Below are 12746 nucleotides of genomic sequence, written 5' to 3'. Positions count from 1 at the left end.
TTTAAATCAGGTATTTCATCTCCATTTTAATTTTGCATCTAATATTTTATGCTAGTTATGACAATCAGTTTTGCGCTATTCCCCCCTGTATGTCTCTTTATATTGAGGGGATTTAATTATGAGACTATGTCAACCTTCATCTATCAAAAAGTACCTCAGATTGTACATACTAGTGATACTTATATACTAGTGATTCGGTACTTTTAATATTTATAGTGGTAGTTAAGCCACATTATATCGTTGTTTCGTTATGACACTTGCATATTTTAACCAAAGTAATTGCTACAAGTTACACATTTATTGCCAAATTTTTTGGCATAGGGCGTTCAAGAACAGTATTTTCCGTTTGTAATTTATTGTCAGTCCTCCAAACCTCTGCACTTCATTGATAAGTATGAGAAATCACATGATCCAAACATTTCGGAAGTCATAAAATGATTTTAAGTGTTTCTTGAGCAATATGAAAAAATTTAATTGTATAGAAGTGTTTTCATTGTTTTGTCCACCCGATGCACGGTCCGTATACAATATAGTATGTATATAAAGTCAAGGCTAATTCGTGAGGGTTGCATATTATTTGTACTTCAGAGTGATAAGTCACTAATTTGTGAAAGTTGAAAAATATATAGCATCTATTTATTCGTGAATAATATTTATATGGGCCTTTTTCCATCATAAACGGTTATGTTCGAAAATAACATAAATTATTTTAACAGGTTGAAAGAGAGAGTAAAATTTACTTGCATTTTGTTTAAGGAAAAAAAAAGACAAAATGGTGACGCAGTTTTTTTTAAAAAATCTAGCTTTAAAATTTAAAAATGGAGGAAGTAGTAGTAAAACTAATAGAGGTATAACACATCAAACAAAAGGTCGCTCAATTCGAATACTGCTATTTCAAGACATGATCGCCAAATCTTAGTTAGTTCAGTATTTCTGACGGATGTCATTTTTATAATTAAGATAAATACCAATCAAGATGTTTAACTGTGCAGTTCCAGCAAAAAAGAGCTAGAAAAATAAACTGGTTTAAAAGTGGGAATTCAAGTAAAATATTCCATTTAGAGAATTTATCTACCCTAATATGCCACAGACAGTACTATATATTTTCTTGCATATATATTTGTACATCTGACCTACTTTGATACCATGTTTGAGGGTGAGTAATAATGGGAATAAAATCACATTTTTCAGCAAAAATATATAGGGTTTAAGGCGAGGTAGGGGACATTACAAGGATTCAGATTTGCACAGCAACCTATGATCGGAAACGACTTCGTTCGCCGCTAGATGGTGTTGCAGATTGGGCATGGTGGACCGGTTCACCAACCCCCAAGCTCACCTGATTTGAGCTGCGAGGATTTTCTTAAGGGTGAACTGAAAAGTACTGTGTACGCAAAGCCTGTGAATTCCAAAACGGATCAGGTTGCACGGATCATCTGTGATGCCGCGGATATCCAATAAAATCCAGGTGTATTTGAGCGAGTCCGCCAATCCACAGACCGTATTGTTGGCATCGTTGGCAATGGTGGAAACTTTAAAACATCTTTTGTGACATTTTAACATACCATCTACCACAGCAATCTTTGACCAATAAATATTCGGATGCATCTCAATCTTGTATCCCTTTGTTTCTTGTATATGTCATACTACTTTCCCACGTCGTTTTCGACCATGGATTGCTATGCAAGTCTGAATCCTTGTGGTGTCCCTTATCTTATCCTTAACGTTTGTCCTAATAATCCCGGGATACCTGTACCGGGACATTCCCCAATGGAAAGAAAAAAAAACTAGATGCATTAGTTATCTTTAAGCTTTGTTCGTTTTACCAATGTTTGTGTCAATGCACTTATTTTACCAAAGTACTTTGTACTAGGAATAAAACTTGGACAACCCCTTTCGTCTTCGTTTTAGCGTGGTTCCCCTTTTCTGTACGCATGCTCTTATCAGATTTAAACTAAATAAACTAATTTATTACAATAAGTAATTTTTTCTGTTTAACTAAATTAAATAATTTCTTTTAATAAACTTATTTTACAAAATTCAAACCGCTTTCCAGATAGTTACAGCTCTCAAATTTTAAGAGCTCTAAACTAGATGACTATCTCAGTTTCAATCCATCTCTGGTACCATAATTCATTGCATTTTCACAGCCAAATAGAATTAATCTTCAATTAAAATTCCGAATATTTTACGAATAACTAAAGAACTCAAATTTTAATTGGAGTTCTAGGATGAAATGCAATGCAAATTTTCAATATCTGACCGCTACAAGCACTCGCCTCGGGCGATACCGAAAACGGCACCCTTTATTCAATTTTAATTCCCCCCCCCCCTTTAAAAAAAAATTTGGCTTTGTAAATATTATTGTGCATTTACAAATTCATTCATTCATCTGATAATTCGTTAAAATACTCTTCATTGATTCATCCATAAAGAAACTCATTGCTACTTATTGCTGACTTGTATTCATTCACCTTTTTATTGATTCATTGATTGTTATCCTTTCATTTCTCATTTTTACTTTATTCACTCGCTGTATCTAAAACCTTTCATGATGACATGTTTCAAGATGAAGCGACAAGCGCACTGGTAATAAAATATGCATTAAATATACTATCTTCAAAATAACCGTTTAAAATAAATGAAAAAAGATGTCATATGAAACACATTAATGAAATAACGGACAGTCGTTATAGCTATATCAAAAGATTAAATGATTATTCCCATCAAATAACTTTTGGGAAAGATTAGATATTCTCTAATCAGACTAATATTGGTATATAAAACTATGTATAAAAATAAATAAAATCCTACTTGCAACGTAAAATACAATAGTAATAAACGTTTAGATAAATCACATGAATGAAGAAGTTATCGAGCCTGCTAATAGCAAATATTTTTAGAGAAAAAAAAGTCTTACTTTATTTTCCCAGAAAAATCTTTTATTAATCTTTTTATGTTAGTTCTTTGCTTTAAAACAACTTCTAATTAATTATTCTAAGATTTAATCTATTTTTGGCTCAAGTATGCATAATTATAAGTAAAGACATTTCCCCTTTTTCTCCTTGTGGGAATCGTACGACCTTTTTCAAGAAGCAATAGCAATTTCTAAGATTTCCCTCTTTTCCCTAAATAGAGACAATTTCGGATTTTTTGCAAGATTTTCCCTACCAGAAAGACTGATCGTCGTTAGAGTAAACACTTCAATTTTCGCTCGTCATTCATTTGAAGATGATCAAATAAATTATTGTGCTTTCATTAAAATCCTGTGTCTGTTTTCCTGCTCGGCCCGACTGCATCATTTTACATATATATATATATATGTTTCTTAAGTGGCTGGGTGGCGCAGTTGGTTTGTCGTCGGCCTTCAGAGCCCAAGTCTGCGGGTTTGATTCCCTGCCCAGACACCGGATTTTCGAGATGCAGAAAATCCTCAGCGGCCATGTCGTTAGTGCCTTATTGGCTCTTGGCATTTCCGTCAAAATTAAATTCCTAGTGCACTTTAGCATCCAAATAGAGTCTCGGTGCTGCCATCTAGTGTAGCAGAAACTAGACGTCCAAATTAACATGACCAACGGTATCGCAACCATTGTGGTGGTCCTGAAAGAGTAGATACTACCTCTGGAGAACGCACAAGGTCTGCTCATCGGCAAGACCGATTGTGCAGCTCATTGGAAATAAAAAAAAAATGTTTCTTGTTGTCAACTTAAAATTTACAAAGATCTTGGTAATTATCTTAGAAATTAACCTTGAGGTCTTGTTTCTGAAAAAACCCAATTTTTCAACAAAAAAAAACCCACCGAAATTCGGATGAAAAATTAAATTTTGAGACGAAATATAAGTTTTTTCTACATAAAATATCAAGATTTGTATCAGCAAATTCAAATTGTATTAAGAATACGTTTGACACAAGGCTCAATTGATACAAAATTTAATTCTCCAAGGTCACTCATCTCCCTGTTTTTCTATTGCATTCATCTTTTAAGAATATTGACTTGTTTGTTGGATGGTTTCTGAATCATAAATTTATACAGAAAAGATATCCTTGGAAAATACGAAACTCATTCTATTCAATGTCAAACAAATGGTTTTTCTGCACGCTACTCTTCTTTCCATATTTAGTAAAACTTTTACTTAGAGAACTTTATCCATAATAAAAAGTTAACCTAAGAATATATAATTAATAAAAGATAACAAAATAATATATTTTAAAGCAAACAATTCTTTAAAAAAGGAGGAAATAAATTTACTGAACATTAAATCTGGGTCCCGTTCGACGTCCCATTTGAGTGATGCTCCGGGCGACAGCCCGTCTTGCCCACCTCTTTCGCCGCCTACAAGTAGAATTAATTATCGCGAAAGGGAGCTCAACGGAATTTTAACAATAAAAATACAGAAAACTTTTCGACAATCTAGAATTATTAAATCTCAACTGAAGCTTTCTGTGGTTTAAAAAGGAATATAATATGCAGGAAAACTTCGACTGCCAAAAGTTTCAATCTCCTTCTGACATCTACAAGCAAAATTATTTCCCAAATAAAATTTATAGTGAATGTAAATTTCATCCACTCTTTTACGGAAAGTTTTAGCTGCAGCTTTGAGTCTGATGATAATACAATACAATTTTTAAAATGTTGTCAGCAAAAGTTCCGACGTAATTTTCCAAATAATTTCCGACGTTAACACATTTTAAAATACAAAATTAAAAAGAAGATAAAAAGTTAAATAAAAACTTTTAAAACAACGTTTTTTAAGTAAACTTAAATGGAGAAAGCAATTCTATTTTTGACACATATATAACAAAAAATGTAGAGTGGATCACTTTCATAGTAAACTTAAATCGTTAATAAAAATTCCCTTCTCCTCTTTTGAAAATGATGCAGCCAACGTTTCACGTTTTATGAGCAAAAAAAAAAAAAAAAAAATGGAATTTTCTCCTTCTAAGTCTACTTGAAGAACATATTTTATTTTTAAGTTTTTTATTATTATTTTTTCACTATCCTAATTTAACTTAACCACAATAATCAGACAATTGTATGCAGACAACTGTTTCGCCCTTCTATTAAAAAGATACTTCAACTTTTTCGAACAACTGTAGTGTTAAAAAGTAAATCAGATTTTACTGCAATTGGATAAAAATAAATTTTACGGTCATAACAGTAGCAGTGAATACAGTAAAAATAAACTTACGGTTTCACTTTATATTTTCAAACATGCTTTCCTGAAAAGTTGGACACAGAGAAGATCTTGACTGATTATCCAAATCAGCGACATATTCATTTTGTGCGTGATTCAATGTTGATTGTGAATTCATGCTGGGATGGAGATGATTCAATCCTTTTCTTGACACTTTGTAAACTCTACCATCATTACGGATAGCTACATTTGTTTGAAATTGGCTGTAAATGTGATCGTTAATCTTCTGTTTGGTGGAGGTGCTAGGGATTTTATCTTCCTTCATCTGCCAATCATGAGTTTGAAAATAGTCAGCATTAAATGTCCTCATTCCATTAGCTCCCACAGAATTATCATTATCAGATGTAAAATATGATTCACGTGAACAATTATTAAATTTCTCGGGTGAATGTGCGTTATTACTGATATGTATATCTGAGCTAGTTTGCGTGACTAACCCAAGTCCGCCAGTACAATTAGTATCATTTAAAACAATGTCACAATTCATTTCTGTACCAGAAACAGAGCTTGCAGTTTCCGTTTGAAACTGATTATTATGGTTTGCCTTCGTGAAAGGCATGGCATTTTCATAGAAATCACTCAAATCACTAAGCAGCGCCATGTTTTCAACAGTATTGTCAAGAAAACTTAAATCGATGTTTGCTTGGGAGTTATTATCAGGAATCGATTTGATGGCAGCATTTACCATTCTCATGTTCAACGCTGATTGGCTATCACCAGCAAAGGTAATTTTTGGATTGAAAGTGGAGAAGTGATTTTGACTAACGTAACTATTTACATTTCCGTGGCCGTTTTCAAAGCGTGCAAAAGTTCCATCAGGAATATTCAAAGACTCGGAGTTGATGGTCGCATAATTCTGAAGTACATCTTGGGGTATCAAAAAGTCGTCTGCAACCATTTCAATATTGTCGGACACATTGAACGAGCCAACGTTCTCCTGGAGTTGGTTCTGCGTGCAATTAACTTCGGAACTAGTACACTTTTGAGATTGGAAAAAAGGTTTTTCAGTATCATAACAAGTATAATCATCGGGAGTCAAAAGTAAGTCTGATGTAAGAAAGTTAGAATTTACAATGACAGGAAAATCATCATTCTCCTGGATTACAGGTTCAGCATAAGCATCAGTCGAGGATGACATAGATTGTACGGGACTCATGAGATCAAAGCTCGAAAGCGTGTTATTACGTTGTACATTACAGCTCAATGCTTCTGGTGACACAGCTTTATTGTAGTTCATTATTTGAAATGCCTGACTATCACAACTAAATGTATTAGCCATGAGAGAATTATCAGCAGAGCTAAGGGAGCAAATTTCAGAGCTTGAAGATAACGAGTGATTTCGTTCTTCATTGTAGTTAACTTTGCTCAAGTCTAAATAAACACTACTATTTTTTGTATTATCAGTTGTGTTTGGTTCCTCCATGTCCATAGGTACATCAGAGAAAGAACCATTGGTTACTTGGGGGCAGCTTTTTTGTTTGATGTTTTCATGCTCAACTGGAGTATTTCTGGTAGCGCCGCTGTCAACATTAGCTGTGATTATTGATTTAGTCGGTGATTTAATTTCTTGAAGTGTAATTTTTGATTCTTTGAGTTGCGGGGCATATCTATCTTGAAATTTCTTAAGTTCTCGATTACCATCTTCATCACTATAAACAGAAAAAAAAATTGTCATACGAATCAAAAGTTCAATAATAATCAAGAACTAATTACTTCACTTGAAGTCAGAAAGTTCTGTAAATACCGGACTTATACATATTTTTAGAAAATAAAAAACAAAGTTATTATAAACTAAATATACAAGCTATTATTAAACGCACTACTCGTTTAATAATAGCTGGAAAACTATTATTAAACGAGAAACGTTTTCAAAATATGATCAACTATTATCGAGGTCAATGACAGAAACAGTGAAATCAAAAATCTTTAAAAGCAATTTAACTGATAATTTGAACTTTGCCTTATGATAATCTCCATAATAATTCGTCAGATTTTGAAAAAAAAAAGATCTGACTAAAATTGTTAAATTCCAATAATTTCATAGTTAACACTGAAAATATATTATAACATAATAAAATATATCTCCCAGAATATAAAATAGTCTAACAAGTCGCATGACTTTGTGCACATCCTGAAAAGTTCTATAGTCTTAACAAGCAGTCCGAACCAGCACCAAACTTTAAGGAAAGAAACATAATACCGAAATCATGTGGGGAAAATATACATCAACTATTTGTTTTTGCAACGATTAAGTGACTTGCCCTTTAAAGTTAAGTTAAAGTAGGGTTTACAACTTGTTACGCTTCAGTGTCATGTTTCTCAACCTATGTGCCGAGAGTGAATGTGAAGACATTTTCATAAATGAGCATAGTAATGAATTTTTAAAATAAATATACAACATTTAACGATTCATCGATTGAAAAACGGTTATAATCTTAACTGAAATGCTAAAAATAATATGCCCAATCTTAAAAGAACAAAAAATAATTATTAATATCTGATTATAGTCATTATTTAATACATATTATATACAGATATAAACTCGACCCACGCCCTTCCTCTAAGGCTGAAGAGACTCTCAGGGAAAGGAGTTCGACTTTGATGTAATGAAGGTTAAGGTTCATACAATTTCGTGACCAATGTTATGGTGGTGACTATGGGGTCAACATTGCCCACTGACAGTACAGACAAGCTAGTATGAATCGATTTGAAGCAGGGTAGACTTCAAGTTTTCACCAGGACTCGAACCCCCGACGACAACTCAGTACCTTAACCACAAAGCCAGCGGTGTCATTAAATTGGTTTTCAAAATTGTAGATACGTCTAATTTCATTTTTTACATGTATTTTTCGAGTCACCACCATTTTGAATAATTTTTATTTCATTTTGTGATTACAGCGCATATACAAGACAGTATAGATAATATAGAAAATGCTATTACAGTATGTTATAAAATTATAAGACCACCCTAAATATATCACTTATTTTTATGGTACACTGCATAAAATGAATAATTTTAAAATAATTAAGCAATTGAAATCAGTTATAGTTTCTCAAATAAATCAAAAAGTGAAAAGAAAAATTTAGTTTCACACAGCAAACGAATTTTTAAAATTTCGGTGTTACATAATTATAAGACTGCTTTTTTTTTTTCAAAATCGTTTGAGTTTTCAATTTTTTTTTTTTTTTTTTTTGGAAATCCTATGTAAACTGTAACTTTTGCATCACAGAAAACGCAAACGATATTATATTATAAAGAAAAAGAGATTTTAATTCATTTGTTTTCCTAAGAAAATTCACAATGCCAAGCGGAAAAGAATTATCTGAGTTAGAAATTCGAAACATTTCGCTTTTTAAAGGTTCTGGAAAGTCGAAAAGTGAAATATATAAGTTAATAAAACGTTCTAAAACCACTGTTCAATTATGTTTATTAGGCAAAAAAGAATGTTATGAAAAAGATAAAAGATCCGGTAGGAGGCGCAAATTATCAGCTCGGGATAATAAGAAACATTTTCAAACTTTCAACGAAACTGAACATGTCTACTCGCTCGTAAAATTTCATAGTAGGAAAGTAGAACGATCTTCCATTCAGCCTAGAGCACTTTGAAATCAAATTCGAATGTTGTTCTTTGAAAATTTAAAAGAAAGCCAACACTATTAAAGCATTATAAAGAACAGAGGCTTAAATGAGCAAAGGAGGTCATGACGACCTGTGATGCTGTTTGAAAAAATATTTTTTCCGACAAAATATTTATATTTAAATGTTTATTGAAAATTAAAGCAGATATTTTGTTTTTCATTCAATTTCATTTAATTTAAATTAATTTCGGAAATTTATATCACTTTTAATACAAGTTACAAAAGCCGCAGTGGTCTTATAATTTTGCTACACAGTGTATAGATATTTGGTATTCGATTCCTTAAAAAATTTACAAATGAGCTGTTGCTTTATTGGAACATTATGAATCATAGTTACGAAAAAATATTACCTTAACAAAATGTTGCAACAGATAAATTGGCGAACTTCCTTTGTTGAGTCTTTATATCTAATCTGGCCCTTGGTTTGCAGATATATGTAACTTGAGTTACGAATCCGAAGTCTGTAAGTTATTATTCCAGTTCCATCACTGCTTGCAAACACTGCGGAATTAAATAAATTATAATAATTTTTTTTTAAATACACAAGATAAATTGAATTGTTTTGATTTTCACAGAACAATTAGTCATCAAAAATTGCATGGCTCTTTCAATTTTAAAATGGTCCATACGCTTTTTGAAGACTAATGAAAAATGGATTTGAATGGATTTTCTTGCAAAAAAGTATCTAATCAAAAATAACTAAAATAATTTTTCAAATTTTTTGAACAAAGCTACAATATGGAGGCCATTTTGAAATTTCACTTAATCTAACAAAATGACGTAACATCAAATGGTGACTCATATGTTAATATCTATACTTTTTTTTATTTCTGATCAAATTTTCTCAATTTTTGGTGTCATATTAGAAAGAAAAAAGAACTATGCAATTAAACTAATATATATATATATATATATATATATAACGNAATTTGAGAAAATGTAGCTGATTTCAGTTGCTTCATTATTTTAAAATTTTTTATTTTATGCAGTGTAATAAATAGATTGAGAGGTTGCTGTAGTAGGAAAATATGGTAGTTTAGTAAAGGGTAGTAGGGAAAATATGGTAGTTTGGGTAGTAGGGAAAATATGGTAGTGTGGGTAGTGGGGAAAATATGGTAGTTTGACATAAAGCAATAATTTTAAATTGCTTTGTTTCCAATTTTTGCGTTATAGTCTCTGAAGACTATCTTTACATCGTTGTACGTTGTTTTGTTCTTGTCTCAATTTAGTATTGCTCAGCTGTTTATGAAGTTAGTTTTATGAGGCGTTAAACAGGTTGAAATTTATTGAAGAGGTTATTTTTGGTGTAAAATATAAACTCAATTTTTGCTTCAGCTGTATTTTCTTACACACCTCAGGTTACTTCCATGTTCTCTTATGTGTATATATATATATATATATATATACACATAAGAGAACATGGAAGTAACCTGAGGTGTGTAAGAAAATACAGCTGAAGCAAAAATTGAGTTTATATTTTACACCAAAAATAACCTCTTCAATAAATTTCAACCTGTTTAACGCCTCATAAAACTAACTTCATAAACAGCTGAGCAATACTAAATTGAGACAAGAACAAAACAACGTACAACGATGTAAAGATAGTCTTCAGAGACTATAACGCAAAAATTGGAAACAAAGCAATTTAAAATTATTGCTTTATGTCAAACTACCATATTTTCCCCACTACCCACACTACCATATTTTCCCTACTACCCAAACTACCATATTTTCCCTACTACCCTTTACTAAACTACCATATTTTCCTACTACAGCAACCTCTCAATCTATTTATTACACTGCATAAAATAAAAAATTTTAAAATAATGAAGCAACTGAAATCAGCTACATTTTCTCAAATTAATCAAAAAGTGAAAAGAAAAGTTTAGTTAGTTTCACACAGCAAACGAATTTAATAAAATTTAGGTGTTACATAATTATAAGACTGACTTTTTTTTTTCAAAATCGTTTGAGTTTTCAATTTTAATTTTTCTTTGGAAATCCTATGTAAACTGTAACTTTTGCATCACAGGAAATGCATTCGGTAGTATTATAAAGAAAAAAGAGATTTTAATTCATTTGTTTTCATAAGAAAATTCACAATGCCAAGAGGAAAAGAATTATCTGAGTTAGAAGTTCGAAAAATTTCGTTTTTTAAAGAATCTGGAAAGCCGAAAAGTGAAATATGTAAGTTAATAAAAAGCTCTAAAACTGCTGAGAACTGGGATTGAGAGGTTTCTGTAGTTCGAGAGGACACAATAGACTGAAACGTTTGAAGTCAGATGATTGTGCTCTCAGTCTCAATAAATGGATCCTCAGCATAGCAGAATTTGTCCCTAGGGCTGTATTTCACAAATGGGATTTCAGTGCTGAAAAGCAGCAATTTTCAAACAGAAAGTTTAAAAGTAAGGGAACATTTCACATTTTATAAATATCTGATGTTTTTCTTATTTTAATGACTTTTAAGGATATATCAATGATAATCGAACCATTGCAACTTTATTTTAAATTAAAATCAGTGAAATTTATTATAATTTTAAATTAATATTATATAGCAACTTTAGTTTAAATTAATATCTTTATTATGTTATCCAAAATGTTATTCATATTATATCCGTTAACTTGTTTTAAAATTGTTCACATTGTTCCTGAAAAGAGTTATGTGTTAAAATTTCTATCCGGTCTGGCCAGTATCTTTGGAATTGATTGAAATTTCATGCTAAATTTTAGTTCTATAGAGAACTTTGAACAGAAATTTTATATTATATATATATATACTTTCATGAATATACATACACATATATATATAACCTACTAAGTGTTGAGAGTTGACTCTGGCAGGCAATGTCTAATGTCTATCTCTAATTTTTTATTTTATTAATTCATTTTTCTTGTTCTGACATCAAGTCAAGCGTGAACTTATAAAATGCAGATTTCGTGAGAGATAAATTTTTCGTCAACAATAACAAGAAAATATTGGGAGGCACGTGCACCCCACACTACTCCTATACTAAGGTAGATTTCTATCAACCTCAAAATAACCTCATGTGTGAATAAATTTCTTTCACGCACTTTTATTTTAAACCATCATTGATTTTTTAAGGTTGTTTTTGAAGTCGACTTCAAATGAACCCGAAATCAACTTTAACACCTCAAATAAACTTCAAAAACACCTTAAAGTTTGTAAGAGATGCAAAGAAAACCAAACAGATCGCGTTTTTATCGGGGTCATGCATCGTATACACTTCAAATCACATCACGTTGAATGGAAAAATAGAATTTTAAGTGAGAAGTCGGGAGCACGAATTAAATTGGGGGAAATTTAGGAGGTAATTAGAAATACAGTAAAGAAGACAATGGATATTATAAAGAAATTTAAAAATGTAAGTCTCCATGGAAGGGTAATATTACATCAGAACTAATTAAATGTCTTTTCTACGGCAGGCACTGAACATTCGATCTTCACCTATGAAGATGCCGGGATTGTTGCTCATTTAACGTTAACCGACGGCCACCTGTGAACTTAAGTCACGGAGACGAGCAACATTACCTACGCCACACTGCCACAGATTCCCGATTATAGGGTGGGCCACATTCACACATCACACAACAGGAATCAACACACGAGATAAAAAAAATCGATGCCCTAAGCGGGATCTAATTAAATATGAAAGGGATAATATCAAGGAAGAAATCTATTTTCAGTTTAAAGAGGTTTGGAATAGCGAAGGAATGACGACGAGTTGGCAAAGTTTCAACAGCAATCGTTTGTTTAATTCACAAAGGAGACGCAGCGAAATGTAACAATGTTCTGGAATTCCTCTTCTAAATGTTGTGTACACCGTAACAAAGCAAATTCTTCTCATTTTTAATGACGAAAGAGAAAATTACTTTGAGAAAATGTAGCCTAT

General features: G+C 31.8%; 1 protein-coding gene across 7 annotated transcripts in view; it reads right to left on the bottom strand.

Annotated features, from left to right (window-relative positions):
• The window catches only part of LOC107445918 (hypoxia-inducible factor 1-alpha), a 220060-nt gene that overhangs the window by 12836 nt on the left and 194478 nt on the right, over window positions 1–12746 (bottom strand). For all 7 annotated transcript variants that reach the window (XM_016060415.4, XM_071183493.1, XM_016060416.3 and 4 more), the window contains 2 exons: window positions 9186–9336; window positions 5191–6845 (listed from right to left, as the gene is read on the bottom strand). In XM_016060415.4, the coding sequence (XP_015915901.1) occupies window positions 5195–6845; window positions 9186–9336 (1802 nt within the window). In that variant the 3' untranslated portion in view covers window positions 5191–5194. The remainder of the gene's footprint in view (window positions 1–5190; window positions 6846–9185; window positions 9337–12746) is intronic.

The sequence above is a fragment of the Parasteatoda tepidariorum genome, chromosome 7 (genome assembly GCF_043381705.1).
Source record: "Parasteatoda tepidariorum isolate YZ-2023 chromosome 7, CAS_Ptep_4.0, whole genome shotgun sequence".
NCBI lineage: Eukaryota > Metazoa > Arthropoda > Arachnida > Araneae > Theridiidae > Parasteatoda > Parasteatoda tepidariorum.
Note: the sequence above shows the minus strand (reverse complement) of the source record. Positions and strands in the feature narration are given on the sequence as shown.